Below are 16673 nucleotides of genomic sequence, written 5' to 3' on the forward strand. Positions count from 1 at the left end.
TTTCCCCCTTCAGTGCACCAAGCTGTTGATTTGGCCACTCATAAATTTCTTCTGTCCCTCCGATGTTTCTGGCTTGTTTTTAAAGCCTGAAGATGGCCCATTTCACTGCGACTGAAATCACTGTTGCGCTCAGATTGTGAGTTCACAGCAACAGTGATTGCCAGACTTTGAATTTCATGCTCAATTCACGGAGAAATAACAAAAGCTAAAGACTACACCTGTCTGTGAAACAGTCTTTTCTTTAATTGTCCAGCTATGTTTGAGTCCCTGAAAATAGGACTGCACAGTAGAGTTGTTGTTATTCTCAAAGGTGATGCAACTTTCTGAACTGTTGAACCCCTAAAAATAAAGCTGAGAGCTTAGTATACACAGTGACCTAATTCTATGTATGTATCAAACTCACAGCATGCGCATGCCCTCCATGCCTTTGAACATGCTCCCTCTCACAGATTCCAGGTGGTTGGCTGTCAGGTGAAGCTCCACCACCGAGGAAGCACCCTCAAATGCGCCGTCCTCAATCTCTGAAATCTTGTTGTTGCTCAGGTTACTGAAGTGAGAAGGATAGCACACAACATAACAGCTGCTTCCTGACAGCTCTTTGCCAGAAACCCAACTGAGCATGATCATTCAGCCTTAAGTTTCACACAACTTTTAGTACCTTTACTACTTTGAAAATGTGTCCAGTGTTTTCACTCTACATGAAGCTGTGCATTTTCTCTAATAATATCCAGTCATGCAAAGTCACTACATACAGTTTTCTCTGAACCCCTTTTCCCACTAAGGTCTTGGAAAATGCCAGAAGATAAGATCTCTTGAAAGTTTCTTTTGAAGATGGAGCAGCCATTCGTCACAGTATTTGTCATTTTTCATGGTGACCTACATTTTCTTAAGCTGTGACAGGCCCTTGAAGGCTCCTGTGGCCTCCAGCACGGAGAGGTCATTGTTGTTGAGACGCCTGTGACAATCATAGAGAGAGATCACAGAGAAGAGGATGGAGGAAAACAACATCACAAGGGGAAGAGTGACTTTGGTATGTGTGCATGTTTCGTGCTGAGTGCTCATCCGTGCAGCAGGAATCCACATACACATGTCAACACGGATATCCAAGTCATAGTTTGGCACAGTGTGTGTGTTTTTATGTTCAGTACAGGGAATGAGCATGTATTTGAATTTGTGTGGGTGTGACTTATGAGGGTAAATAGAGAACAATGAATCCTAAATGATCCCAAACTTAAATGCATGCACTTTAAATATAAGCTTATTCCAGATAAATTATGTGACAGCTGACTAATACAGCGGAAAGACAAATTTCATCATCATCATCATCATCATCATCATCATCAACGTAATGCTCAAAGGGACGGTTGACCCCAAAATCAAAAACCACATGTTTTTCTCCTTGGGAACAAAGTGCTATTTGTCCATCTGGAGTGTTTGAGTTTCCCAGTTATAAAGATCGTCTGTAGTGATATCCACGTCTTTTAAATAGAATGTGACTAGATGACCTTATGGTACAAAAGAAGACATTTGAAAAAAACATCAGCAGCAATATTCATTCATTCAAAAATCATGACCTGGCTGATTAAAAAACATTTAAAAAAAATCATTAAACCATGTTGTATAAAAGCAGGTTCACATAGCAAGTATTTTATTTAAAAAATAACCACGCCCACCAACTATTACTGTATAGGCTTGTTACTGTGGAGATGGAAGCATTCGCCTGTCAGTGGCAGTAGGCTGGTGCACTAACAGGCACTCCCGTCCACACCGTTAATGACAGGGTGTGAACTATAAGGTGAATTAGCTGTGTGCTTCTTTTGGTTGGTGGATGTAAAGAGTAAAAGGGAATAAGGTCAAAAATAAGGTCAAAGGTAAATAATACTTTTGTTTCTAAAAGCCCTCTTGCACTGGAACATTTGCAGCAAAGTCTGTTTGGCATATACAATCCAGGACTGCATGGAATATTATTAACGTGGGTTGTGTGTTTGTGGGCATGGATCTCACAGCTCTTCAGTGGAGGACGGCAGGTGCTCCGGGAACTTAGTGAGGCGGAGGTTGGAGCAGTCGACCACATTGGCTTCACAGCGACATTTAGCGGGACACACTGGCTTACTGTTACACTCGTAGTTTAGACGTCTGTCTTCAGTGCCTGGACCCAAATGTGGAGAGGATAGACAGACAAGTTCTTACTGATACATAGAGGCAATCAGAGACTGATGTATCTAACTACACACATACACAGAATATATATGAATATACAAACACAAAATCACCTGGGATGTGGTACTGCTCCTTGGCTGTCATGAAAAGTAAGCAAACAAAACTGTGTGAACGCTTCAACGGAGCAATAGCCACACACACACATACACACACATACACACGTCACATAATTGACTTGGCTGTAGGTGGCAGCAGGACACTTACAGCAGAAAGGAGGACTGAAACAATGCAAAGCTGCGCTTAGCTTTCCAGGCCTGGCAGTCTTAAACTATCAGATGCAGCAAGTATATCCAGACTTTTCACTCCTCGTCTCAGTTCCATCTTTGTCATCCAGTCACACACCCACACACGCACGCACACACACAGAGGGCACTGACTGACCAGAGCATCTGAACTTGTTGCTCTTGATCTGTGCGATGCGTTTGTTGGCAAGGCGGCGAGGACTGGCACAGCGTGCACCGCTGGTCTCTATGGGGTTTGAACGCAGGAAGTCGGCCAGCCACTTCACATTACAGTCACACACAAAGGGATTCTGGGCCAAGTGTCTGGTGAGAAATTACAAAAGGGAACAACATCAGTCAGATCAGACTGAATAGAGTGTAACAGAACTTGAAATAGCACGCATGTATTTTCTCACAGTGTCTGGATGCTGCGCAGCGAGCTGAAGGTGCCTTTGGCCAAACTCTGGATCTTGTTGTCGTACAGCGACAGAAGAGCCAGGTTCTCCAGATCTTTGAACACGTTGGCTCGGATGCAGTGGATTTTATTTGCATTCAGCAACCTTAAGCAATACAGTAGACACACTTAATTATCATAACAAAATACTCTGAATAAATCATCTAACATGCAGTTCTGTGCAAGTCTTGAGCCACCCTTTTTCTATGTTTTGCCTGATAGTGAGCCTTTTTTCTTTTTACTATTAGGACATGATTTTCACAAACTCTTCATTTGCTGGAGATAGTTTTTCAGGCCAACCACTTCTTCTTTTGTCCTCCACTTGTTCAGTTTCTTCAAGGTTTCAAACAACAAGCTGCACATTATGTTAATATCTGCCAAGTTAACACCTAATAGCTATCTAGGAATCACCTTGTTAGGCCTGCAAAAGATGCCTGTAACAGGCTGCTTGTGGTTGGCTGAGGCTCAGGAGATAGAGCAGGTCGACTAAAAATTGAAAAGTTGCTGCTCCAGTTTGCTTGCCAAAGTATCCTTGGGCAAGATAGACAACCCCCAGGTGTTCCTGATTAGCTCGATGGAGTGTGAATGTTAGATAGCACTTAGAGCTAGAAAAGAAAGTGATTGTTGAATGTGTGTGAACAGGTGATGGAGTTGTATAAGGTGTTTTGAGTGCCTGGGTACAAAAGCCCTATAAATAAATCCATCAATTTACACTTTAGTAACAAAGTGTCTAAAGATACAATTTTAAAACAGGTTACTTTCTAAGTTGTGGTATGTGTAGATGCAACACTGGTTCATCCCTGGAATTAGGTACCTGTTTATGCTTCTATGACTCATAGGTGAGTTTGGGGCTTAGTGGCTTAACAAGACTTTTCTATAGTAGTGTACATAATTATGATGAGCTGATTCATCACCAGCATCTGAATACTTGCAAACGTCTCTTATTTTAAAAACAAAACTGCTGCAATGCTATTTTGTGTTTTATGCCCAGAATTGGAGCCCTGATTTTTCCAAAATAAGAAACCAAACAAGGAGGGAGGTATTTTAAATTACACCAGGAGCCTGATGTATAAAGGATGTGTGCGTAAAACAACCAATAGTACAACCACAGGTAAAACTCCTTAAAACTCCTTTGTTGTTCTTGTGAGTGTCATGGATAAAAATGCACACTTGTACAATTACAAAATGACTAACTGCTATTTTTTCCAAAAACCTACATTGAAGTCTATCCATATGTCTCCAGGATGAGGATTAGTCTGTCCCTAACTTTCAGATTCCTCTCCATTTCCTTTTTGTCACTGGTTCCAGCGGTTTAGAGTTAAACATTACCACAAGGAATCTTCAAATACTTACTAAATTTAAAAAAAAATGAAATAATGTTCAGGAAAGATGACAACTGCCAGATTATTCAGTCATCATACTGAGCTCCACCTCTCGACTATTATCAAATGATTCACTTAATCACCTCATTCGTGGTACCTTACCTACTTCATCATAGGTACAGCAGTGTTTTACCAAAGGGGGTATTCAAGTCAGTTATGAGAAGCAGATTTACATACCGGTAATTAACTTGGCAAAAACTAGTTTCCGCATTAGTTTCCATGCAGCTCCTTCTAAAATATTTGCCACCTTGTTTAAAACACAGTCAGTTCAGACAAATATATGCATGTTGTGGTTTGGACTTACAGCAACTCCAGAGACCCCAGACCATCGAACACTCCGCTTGGCAGCTCAGTGATCTTATTGCCATACAGAACTCTGCACACAAACAAAAAAAGTCTTTAACTGTGTTCTGCAATCAAAAGTGCTTCATCAGTCTGTGAACAGTTACTAAGACGCAAAATTTTATAATAATAATTGATTGCATTTATATAGCGCTCTTCAGGGCCCTCAAAGAACTTTACAATTCCACTATTCATTCACTCACTGGTAGAGGCAAGCTACAGTTGCAGCCACAGCTGCCCTGGGGCAGACTGACAGAGGCGAGGCTGCCATCGGCCCCTCTGGCCGTCACCAGTAGGCGGCAGGTGAAGTGTCTTGCCCAAGGACACAACGACCGAGACTCGAACCGGCAACCTTCCGGTTACAAGACGAACTGCCAACTCTTGAGCCACGATCGCCCCAAAATTTGCATCACCAAAACAAAAGTAAGTCTTATTCAGTCCACACAAGCACACGTTCACAGTCCATAAACAGAAGAGAAGACATTTACATCACACTGCTGTCGTGTATAGTATATGCACGCAAACTTATTCACACATACACACACTCAGCAATAATGCTGGCTGACCGCCTGCTGTGATTGTTTGCATGTCCTGATGTTTCCTGAGAATTCTCTGTACAGTGAGCAGGCGCCACTTTTAAATTATTCATACCAACAGATGCTTAAACACATGGACGCAGTGGGCACATATGGAGATATAGCCAATAAAGTGGACAGACACATGTAAACACGTGTTGGTAAAGACACTCTCAACACACCCAACAGTTTACACAATCAGATGCAGAGTGCTTACTCACAGTGAATTGAGAGCTCGGAGGCCTTGGAAAGCATCAGGAGCTATCTCAGATATCTGGTTGTTGCTCAGGTCACTGGGAATGAAAGACAATGAATGCCCAACACTTTTAAATACTTAGTGATTAGATTTATTTTGGGGAGAAAATGAAAAAACTCATGTATACAGATTTTGTTTTGTTGTAAACGCATTTAGCCAAAAGCATCATATGTACATAGCAAATAATTTGTGTTATTTTTTAAAGGATTAAAGGCAAAAAAGTGATGCAGCACTTTAACAGTTCTCTTTTCTGATCTCGAAATGAAAGCAGGTTATATAAAAATCCCCTATAAAAATAAGAAACCTCACTTTCTGAATTGACTGGCTAAGAGCTTCACTTTTTTCATGTCAGAACAGAGGAGCTATTTTTCTGGCCAAGTTGAAGTTTTTATATCTTTGATTCGGTCTGGCATGCCAAACCATAATATGTTAGATTATAAAATCCTTGTTCTGCTGCCACACGTCAGTCGTTCAGTTGTCATGATAAATTTTCAGACAAACCACTTAAACCAGCCTGGTAATGTAATCAAACCCCCCTCCCTCCCTCCTGGTGCTCGGGATGGTCTCGCAGTGATGATGGAAGAGGGCAAAGGAGGGGAAAGAGGATAAGATTAAGAGGAAAAGGAAAACCACAGAGAGAAAAAGATGGAGAGAGACAGAATGCCTGAGGAGGGAAATGGGCAAAGGAAGAAGAGGAAGAAGAGAAAAACAGCAACAGTGGAAGTAACAAAAACCGCAAAGACAGAAGAAAGAAAGAAATGTGAAACAGGATAGAAGGTCAAGAAGCCAGGAACATTATTATTGTGGTCAGATTAGCATTTTTTAAACATATACATCACATCACATGGATATGCACTTGATTTATCATGTAAGGGCCCTAAAAAGCCTCTAATGAGGACTCTGTGTCTTTGCAGGCTGATATAAATCAAATGCTCCTCGATGCTGAAACTCCACTGGGGCTGTATGTTCTGTTGAGCAGGAAAACCACAGCTCAGTGAGCAGTGGAGACAGAAGAAAAGAGAGATCCACTTGGCAAATCAGACTCTAGAACATTAAAATTTTCCCTGAAGCATTGTCCCTCTGGAGGCAGAAAAAATGTAATGGCTTTGGCTGATTTGGAGCTCAGGGGCAGGAATTCTGTAGCCTGCTGCAGTTGGCATAGCTGACTTTAAAAGTACTCTGCACAAAGAAAGGTGGAGCAAAAAAAAGTTAAATGAAGTGGACTAAAATGGGTCATGTGTGTGCAGGTATGGTGCAGGTATGGTTTAGGATATATATGGTTTAGGATATATAGAAAAGGCTTCTTTTGATTGATCCCTTATTGATCCCCTCCGTGATCTTAGTACTTTATTGATTTGTTGTAATAAACATTTAAATTTCAATAGAAAACATTGCTAGTGTTATTTCAATTTGAACTGACACTTGGAAGTGTTTAACTGCAAGTATGACGATATAAAGCTTTGTAGGAGCACTCACATTCGCCTGAGCTTCTTGTAGGATGTGAAGGCGCCTGGGGGAACCGACTTGATGCCATTCTGCTCCAGACGTCTGGGTAGAAAAGCAGAGAGGCTACATTGAAACACTGCACACGAGCAGTGAGGACAATCACATCCTTGAATGGTGGATTGCACATCAGAACATTTGATGTATTGGCAGAGACGTAAAGTACATGTAATGGCCTGTAAAATCTATCTATAAGATTTGTCCAAGTTATCGCCAGCTGTGCTTGTTACGCTACTGCATTCTAGCTACTGGCAGAGGAGCAGCAGAATTGAGAGAGAGTGTGGTTAAGCATCCAAAAAAACACTTTTCCATGTTGGATATATTAAAAGTAACCGGAAAGAATGTGATGAAGCAGCAAAATGACATAAGTAACATTTCTTCCTTTACATGGCATAGAGTAAGTACATGTACTGTAGTATTTCTTTCCATCTAATAAACCTGTGGGGACTTTCACTCTCTTTTGGGACCCCTCTGGAGCAGCTTTACATGGTTCACAATTTTGCTTGTAAGAAACCCACTTTATGCTGGTAGGTTTTATCTGAGTTCTGAAAGCAAACTATAAAGCTACAAAATAACAGAATTTGTCATTCTTGTATCATTATATATAATTCTTGTGGGATACTCACATCTCAGTCATACCCTCAGGGAGGTGGGCAGGGATTGCAGTTAGGCCCCTCCCACGGCAGTCCACAATGTTGTTGCTGCAGGAGCACATTGGAGGACAGGACCCAGATGCTAAACTACATGGCTGAACGAAGGCACTGCCACTGTGACCTAAAAACAAGGAAGAAAAAAATTTCTCACACATTGCATCATCATCCACATTTGGATCAAAGCCTCATGTATCGCCGGGCTCTTGTACCTGAGCAGGCAAAGTCACTTTTACGCAGCTCGGCCAGGTTGAGGCCCCTCAGCGTGGGAGGAGAGCTACACTGAGTGTAGAGGCCCAAAGCTGGCCGCTGCCGTAGCCATGGAGACAACCAAGCCAGGTGACAGTCGCAGCGCAGAGAGTTAGAGTGGAGACGGCTGAGGGAAGGAAAATACATTTGAGAAGTAGTGGAGGGGTGGGTAAAACATAAGGTGACAGATACACAGACAGAGATGAAATCAGACTTAACAATGTGGCATTCTGGGTAAAAAAGTTGAAAAAGGTGAGGCACTTACAAGGTGCGGAGCTTTGGCATGTGATTGAAACTGGAGACTGGAATGCTGCTGATGTTGTTGTTGTTCAGTGTGCTAGAAGAAAAAATAGGAGAGAAATTAGCAATGATGAGAAGAAGAGGCAACACTAAATATAACAGCAAGGACAGAAAGGAAGGGTGTGAGAACAAAGAGATGGAACAATAAAAAGCAAGAGAGAGTTGATAGGCACGGAAGCCAGTGGAAAAATGATGGCAGTAGAAAAGATGAAGAGAGCAGAAGAAAACAAAGTTTTTTTAATGAGAGATTAAATTGTTTTGAGAAGAGCATCAAAGAAATTATTTTTCTTAGATTACTCACAGGACTTCTAGAGATCGCAAAGCTCTGAATGCCCCCTCTTCAATACAGCTGATATGGTTTTTATCCAGCTGACTGATAATAAAAAGAACACAAAGCCAATATGATGTAGATTTAGTTAATGGCTCGGTCCAGCCAACCACTCAGTCTTCTAATTACGGACGTGATATTTCTTGACAGTAGCAAATTGCACCGTTATCTCCACTGCACCCATTCCTTTAACACTTTATCTTCACTTACAGGTTTTTAAGGTCTGTTGCGCCTCTGAAAGCTCTCCTCGGAATGGCTTGGATGGCATTTTCACTTAGATCTCTGAAAAACAAAGAAAAGAGGGAAATTCATTCTGCTAAGAGATGCAATGATACAACTTGTTGACTCCACATCCAGGAGTTTGCTATAGCACATGGCAATTCTTGCAGATGCTCTACATGGTATTACATTTGACCAAACCAGTCGAGCTGAGCTTTGGATGCTTGCTGTCTGCCTTCACATACAATGGGCTTAAGTGACATCCCACTCTTAATTCATAGAGTTTAATATGTTGTCAGACCACCCTTTGCAGCTAGAATAGCTTTAACGCTTCTGGGGAGGATTTCCACAAGGTTTAGGAGTCTGTTTATGGGAATTTTTGATCATTCTTCCAAAACCACATTTGAGGTCAGACACTGATTGACGGGAAGGCCTGTCTCACAGCCGCCACTCTAACTCCTTCCAAAGGTGTTCTGTCAGGTTGGCGCAGGCCAGTCAAGTTTTTCCACACCAAACTTGCTCATCCATGTCTTTGTGCACATGTGTCCAGGCATGTTGGAACAGTACTGGGCCATCCCCAAACTGTTCTAACAAAGCTGGGAGCATGAAATGGTCAAAAACGTGAATTTGTTTGAGTTCTGAAATTTTTGAAACTATGTGCCTCATCTTCCACTGACCCTGCTCTCTGATCTTCCATGACCTATCACTTTGTGGCTCATTTACTCTCGTTCTCACTCACTTCCACTTTTTTATAATATCACTAACACTTGGCTGTGGAATATTTACTAGAAAGGAAATTCCACAACTGGACTTGTTTCACAGGTGGCATCCTATCACAGTACCATGCTGGAATTAACTGATCTCCTGAGAGCAAACCCAGAAGCGTCTCCATGCCTGGCTGCTTGATTTTGTACACCTGTGGACATGGAAGTGACTGGAACACCTGAATTCAATGATTTGGTGTGATGAGTGAATACTTTTGGCAACACAGTGTATGTTTACATGCATTTAATAAAACATATGGTCTTTTCCTCTTTGATAAACTAAGGAAACACCAGTCCTCTTTATTTTAATATAGTTCCTCCAGAAAAGGTGTCTGAGATGCAGCAGGCAGACTGCTTACAGACCAAGGTCACGGGACTTACTGACTAGCTTTGGTGATAAAAAAATATGAAGTAGAAATGCAATGCCACGATTAGACATCATAGAAACAGACAGGTGAACCACAGCAACGGAGACCAATAAATAATAGCAAAACTCTGTGTGTGTGTGTGCGTGCGTGTGTATGTGTGTGTGCGTGTGTGTGCGTGCGTGTGTGTGTTAGACAAACCACAGAAGAGGATGTACATCATCTCTGGCTGCCCTACAGGTCCTCAGACACAGTCCATTAATGTCAGGGTCAAACCAGAGGCTGACAGAGGAGGAAACACCCACTTATTGAGAACTAGACAGCCAGTATAGTGCCTTTAAGCAAGAAAGTATATCTTTTAAATCAGATTGAACACAGGAGGAGAGTCAAGTAATTGACAAACCAGCTAACCAAATTAATCTTATACTAATGTACTGTACTTTTAGAACTTCTGTTACTGCATTCACGAACACTGTGCCACACAATACTGTAACCCGCTTGATGCACAGCTATGGCCTAGCTAGACCAGCTCTTTGTAGACATACATAGAGCAGTACATTAGAAAAGTGAAAAACTGATTCTGACACCCCTGAGGCCAGTTGAAAAAGCAGACTTTTTATTGAAGTATAAAGTTCAACTGTGTCTGACACATGAAACCAGCAGTGAAGAAGATGATGGGGGATATACAGAGTAAATGAACAGACTGATGCAGAAAAGGATGATGGATGGACATGTTAAAAGGGGATGGGTGGTGCAGGACACAAGAGTGATTATGGAGAGAAACAAGAACAGAAGTTATAAATGGTAAAATGGCCTGTATTTATATAGCGCTTTACTAGTCCCTAAGGACCCCAAAGCGCTTTACATATCCAGTCACACACACATTGGTGATGGCAAGCTACATTGTAGCCACAGCCACCCTGGGGCGCACTGACAGAGGCGAGGCTGCTGGACACTGGCACCACCGGGCCCTCTGACCACCACCAGTAGGCAACGGGTGAAGTGTCTTGCCCAAGGACACAACAACCGAGACTGTCGGAGCCAGGGCTCGAACCGGCAACCTTCCAATTACAAGGCGAACTCCCAACCTTTGAGCCACGATATGGCTAAATCGAGTTGAAGTAGTTCAGTATGTGATATGACAAACTGGAAGTTTGGGAGATATGAAGAGAAACAGAAATGGGTTAAAAGAAAAAAAGATAGACATGTGAGTCATATAAGTCAGAGGCAGAGAGAGAGAGAGAGCACCAATAACAATGGACTGTTATGATGTAGACAGAGAGAGACAGAGGAGGGGAAAGATGAAGTCCAGTTGTTAATACAGTTTTTCTGCTTCATTTCAGAAAGTGCTCAAGGCCAACATGCCACACAGACCCATTATTCCTCTCTGTCGTCTGTTCATATCCAGTAATCTTTATATCCACTCTTTAATACAAGCTGCAGAAAAAACAATATTTTAAGACTTTCAGCTTGTTTTTGAAGAGTTTCCAGATTGAATTGATTCAAACGGATGGAGTTCAACTTATAAAGAACATCTGCAATAATTAATGGAGGTAAATATTTTTTAAGAAAAGACTTTTTGAAAAGAAGATGCCATCAACTGCACAAGTATGACATGCATGCCTTCAACTGGACTTGGAAAGCAGTGGAACAAAGAAAAATAAATGAAAAATAAAATGCTTTTCTAAATACATGATACAAACTTAAACATATGGAAAGTGATCACAGAAAGCACCCTCGTGTTGTGGCTCACACACGCTGGTGCTCACACTCAATAACACAGATGCTTCCTCATCAGGTCATCGAGATTCTGTTGCCAGGACACAAAGAGGCTGAATATGATGTTTACTGGAGGGAAACACAGACTGGTCACAGCTGGATGTGTGAGCGTGTGTGTGTGTGTGTGTGTGTGTGTGTGTGTGTGTGTGTGTGTGTGTGTGTGTGTGTGTGTGGACAGTAGGCAGTCTCTTAATATTTGCTCTCCGTCTCCTGCTACCTCCTCTATTCATTTTCTGATCCTTTCTTTCATCCGTTGTGTCTCTGGATCTGTCTCTCCTCGCTCCTCCTCATCCTCTTATTGTTCTCCGCTGTCTCCTGTCGTTTCAATATCCTCCTCATCCCTCCATCCCTCCCTTCCTGCTCACAGTGGAGGGTGAGAAAGGTAAACTTTCCCACTCGTTTCCTGCTCGTTGACAACACATCACCTCTCTGTCTATCTGTCTCCTTCAAACATGGGTTAGTTTAAGTCTCGCTTATTGCTACCTTCTTATTCGTCATAGAGTCATTCCATCTATGGAGGTATTTCCTTTTATACATCTGTATAGGATGTACACTTACTTTCATGTTTCTTGGTCTTTTTATTTTGCTGTTATATGCTTTAAAGCAGGGGTCTCAAACTCCAGGCCTCGAGGGCCGGTGTCCTGCAGATTTTAGATCTCACAGTGGGTCAACACACCTGATTCAAATGATTAGTTCATTACCAGGCCTCTGGAGAACTTCAAGACATGTTGAGGAGGTAATTTAGCCATTTAAATCAGCTGTTTTGGATCAAGGACACATCTAAAACCTGCAGGACACCGGCTCTTAAGGCCTGGAGTTCGAGACCCCTGCTTTAAAGCAATGATTTCCCGAAAGACGTCATGCAGCAAAAGAAAGAATTATCCAGTGACAGCTCCAAGTGTCCCTGTTGCAGTTTGATAGTACAAGTCATCAAAACCATCCAGCTATATGTTAAATGAATCAATAACTATGCTTTTCTAGTCCTTCCAAGGGTGCTATGATTTCAGTTTTGTGCTTGGGTCCAAGCAAGACAAGCTGTAACTGTGTCAGCAAGCAGTATGTAGAAGAAACACTCAGAGTACAGCAAAACTATCCAGCAGTTTTTGACTACAATACGAAGCACAAAATAATTAATTTTAAAAAAGGGGGGGATGGGGGATGGGGGGTGGCTTAAGACTTTTGCAGTTTTCTTGGTTTGCAGCAGTTTGTGACAAAACCACAAACTGTGTTGAAGTGATTCATAAACACCAGTTTAATACATTTATTTCTATCCAGCCACTTGCAGGAAAGCTGGAGCGCACCCCAGCTGTCAGTAGGCAAGAGTAGGTTACATCCTGGACTTGTTGCTGGTCCATTACGTGGCTAACAGACAGTCATTAATCCTCACATTCACAATTACAGAGAATTTAGAATCCAAAGATAACCTGGACTGTGGGAGGAAGTGGGAGTAAATGGTAAAATTGCCTGCATTTGTATAGTGCTTTACTAGTCCCTAAGGACCCCAAAGCGCTTTACACAACCAGTCATCCACCCATTCACACACTGGTGATGGCACCCTGGGGCGCACTGACAGAGGTGAGGCTGCCGGACACTGGTGCCACTGGGCCCTCTGACCACCACCAGTAGGCAATGGGTGAAGTGTCTTGCCCAAGGACACAACAACCGAGACTGTCCAAGCCGGGGCTCGAACCGGCAACCTTCCGATTACAAGGCGAACTCCCAACTCTTGAGCCACGATCCCCCGGAGCGGCCAAAGGAAAACCATAAAGGTACAAGGAGAACTGCAAATTCCACACAGAAAGCACCAACCGGCTTGAAACCAGAACCTCACATGTAAAAGAATGATTCATCTTTAGCTCAAAGTGAAGACAACAGCTTATTAATCTAACAGCGCCATCAGATCAGCATGCAATATCAGAAGAAAGTCAAATCCTGGGTATCTGTTCACTAGAAAAAGTTGGATTTGTGCCACTGTCCCTAGCAGCGAGTTAATCTTGCTAAATGCAGAAAGAGTCCAACATTTAACTTCCCCTGAAAAACAAAACTTCATAACGTACTAATATAGCTCTATTAACTTTGGTCTGAATGTTTTCACTGCATGACAGAAATATCAGGCAATCCCATCTAAAATCACAGAGTTAACAAACTCTGAAGACAGCCTGTTATCTGTAACGAGTAACTGCTTTTTTGACTCATGCACACCTTTTTCGTTTTTTTTCTTTGTTTTGTTAAACTCTGTCCAGACAGGTCAGCAGACAGAGTCAGAGCATCAACATGGTTAATATTTTATTTCTGTAGTCTGGTCCACTCCTCAACCTGACACACACAGACACACATAGGACAAACAACCTCAATAAGTAACTTAATAAATAAGACGATTTAAAGATGGCGCCAGTGAGGTCGGCTGCCGTCACGACTGCTCCGACCACTTTTTCTTTGTCTTTGTTTTTTAAGTTAGTTTTCAGCGTTTCTAAATCGGCAAAATCACCACCATTGGGTACATTAGGTATGACAGTGACACTCTTGTTTCTATTGGTTTACAATGTACTCACAATTCGAAGTTTTTAACTCCGGATCCGAGCTGGCCGAGTGAGATCTTGAGGGAGAACAAAGGGAAGCGGCGGCGGCCTAGAGGGAAGCGAGCCGGCGTCAGGAACAGGCTGAGAGCTCGTGCACACCGCACACCTCTGCCTAGCATCCTGCTCGCCAACGTCCAGTCACTGGAGAACAAGCTTGACGACCTCAGGGCCAGGGTAAAGTTCCAGAGAGACATTCGGGACTGCAATCTCCTCTGCTTCACCGAGACATGGCTGAACCCAGCGGTGCCGGACCACGCCATCCAGCCGGCCGAGTTCTTCTCGGTTCACCGCATGGACAGGACACGGGACTCGGGGAAGTCAAGGGGAGGCGGCGTGTGTTTAATGGTGAACAACAACTGGTGCAACAGTGCGAACATTGTTCCTCTCACACGCTCCTGCACACCAAATCTGGAACTACTGTCCATCATGTGTCGTCCTTTTTATCTACCTCGGGAATTTACATCGGTCATTATAAGTGCCGTTTATATTCCACCACAAGCGGACACGGTCACCGCCTTATGCGAGCTGCATGAGGCACTCACACAGCACCAGACACAACACCGGGACGCTGCGCTTATTGTGACGGGGGACTTTAATAGCGCCAACCTCAAACGCGCAGCGCCGAACTTTTATCAACACATCTCCTGCCCCACCAGAGGTGAAAGGACACTGGACCACTGCTACACTACAGTCAAGGACGGCTACAAGGCACAATCCCGCCCTCCTTTTGTCAAATCTGATCACGCCGCCATCTTCCTCATCCCAAAATACAAACAAAGGCTGAAACAGGAAGTTCCGGTTCAGAGGAAGGTCGCGTGCTGGACGGATCAATCGGTGGCCGCGTTACAGGACGCACTCGATGACGCAGACTGGGGCATGTTCAGAAACAGCTCCGATGATGATGTCAACGTGTTTACGGAAGCGGTTGTGGGATTCATCGGGAAACTAGCGGATGATACCGTGGAGACAAAGACTATCACAACGTTTCCCAACCAGAAGCCGTGGGTGGATAAAACCATCCGCGACGCTCTGAGATCCCGCACCGCTGCCTACAACACGGGACTCATGACGGGGGACATGGACCCGTACAAAGCCGCGTCATATAACGTGCGGAGGGCGGTGAAAGAGGCGAAGCAGCGCTACGGGAGGAAACTAGAGTCACAACTCCAACAGAGTGACTCTAGGAGCCTGTGGCGGGGACTAAGGACAATAACGGACTATAAAGCACCAACAACCGGTATGACGAACGCGGCCGTGACTCTGGCAGACGAGCTGAACACTTTCTATGCTCGCTTCGAGGCTGCAGCTAAGGACTCCAACAATGCTAGTGTTAGCGGCGCTAACGGCTGCAGACAGGAAGATACTGCCAGCACCGGAAACGTGCTCGTCATCTCCGAGCATGAAGTAAGGAGAGCCTTCAAGAGAGTGAACACCAGGAAAGCAGCAGGACCAGACGGCATCCCAGGTCGTATCCTAAGAGACTGCGCATACCAGCTAGCTCCTGTGTTCACTGAGATATTCAACATCTCTCTATCTCAGTCGGTGATCCCCACATGCTTCAAAGAGTCCATCATTGTTCCTGTCCCGAAGAAACCCCACCCTGCTTCTCTCAATGACTATCGCCCTGTAGCCCTCACCTCAGTAGTGATGAAGTGCTTTGAACGCCTGGTCAGAGACTTCATCATTTCTTCACTACCAGACACACTGGACCCACTACAGTTTGCTTACCGTCCAAATCGTTCCACAGACGATGCCATCTCTCATCTCCTCCACACCTCACTTACTCACTTGGACACTAGAAGGGGGAATTATGTTAAAATGCTCTTCATAGACTACAGCTCTGCATTTAACACCATAATTCCCTCCACACTCACCACCAAGCTGGAGCATCTGGGACTCAGCTCATCTATGTGTCAGTGAATCTCCAACTTCCTAACTGGCAGACCACAGGCAGTAAGGATGGGCGGACATGTCTCAGCCTCCACCACTCTCAGCACTGGAGCCCCCCAGGGGTGTGTTCTGAGCCCCCTGCTGTACTCTTTGTACACATATAACTGTGTGGCCACTACCAGCTCCACCACCATCATCAAGTTTGCTGACGACACCGTCGTGGTGGGCCTGATCTCTGATAACAACGAGACGGCCTACCTGAAGGAGATTTGGAATCTGGAGAACTGGTGCCAGAGGAACAACCTCCTTCTAAACGTCAGTAAGACAAAGGAGCTGATAGTGGACTTCAGCACTAAGCAGGAGAGGAACTACCAGACCCCCGTCATCAACGAGTGCCCAGTGGAGAGAGTGGACAGCTTCAAATACCTCGGAGTTCACATCACGCAGGACCTGTCATGGTCCTGTCACATCAACACCGTGGTGAAAAAGGCCCGTCAGCGTCTCTACCACCTCAGACGCTTGAGAGACTTCCAACTGCCCTCCAAGGTGCTCAGGAACTTTTACTCCTGCATCATAGAGAGCATCCTGGCGGGAAAC

General features: G+C 43.8%; 1 protein-coding gene across 1 annotated transcript in view; it reads right to left on the reverse strand.

Annotated features, from left to right (window-relative positions):
• LOC146630024 (slit homolog 1 protein-like) overlaps positions 1–16673 on the reverse strand; it is an 80493-nt gene that overhangs the window by 21481 nt on the left and 42339 nt on the right. The window contains exons 5-18 of the mRNA XM_085355546.1: positions 8691–8762; positions 8454–8525; positions 8118–8189; positions 7816–7979; positions 7580–7727; positions 6927–6998; positions 5416–5487; positions 4582–4653; positions 2858–3001; positions 2602–2765; positions 2274–2297; positions 2005–2149; positions 881–955; positions 404–547 (exon numbers count right to left, since the gene is read on the reverse strand). Of these exons, the coding sequence (XP_085211672.1) occupies positions 404–547; positions 881–955; positions 2005–2149; positions 2274–2297; positions 2602–2765; positions 2858–3001; positions 4582–4653; positions 5416–5487; positions 6927–6998; positions 7580–7727; positions 7816–7979; positions 8118–8189; positions 8454–8525; positions 8691–8762 (1440 nt within the window). The remainder of the gene's footprint in view (positions 1–403; positions 548–880; positions 956–2004; positions 2150–2273; positions 2298–2601; positions 2766–2857; positions 3002–4581; positions 4654–5415; positions 5488–6926; positions 6999–7579; positions 7728–7815; positions 7980–8117; positions 8190–8453; positions 8526–8690; positions 8763–16673) is intronic.

This window comes from Diplotaxodon limnothrissa, linkage group LG6 (assembly GCF_057381915.1).
Source record: "Diplotaxodon limnothrissa isolate DT_005_m linkage group LG6, D_limnothrissa_male_GT1.1, whole genome shotgun sequence".
Taxonomy (NCBI): domain Eukaryota; kingdom Metazoa; phylum Chordata; class Actinopteri; order Cichliformes; family Cichlidae; genus Diplotaxodon; species Diplotaxodon limnothrissa.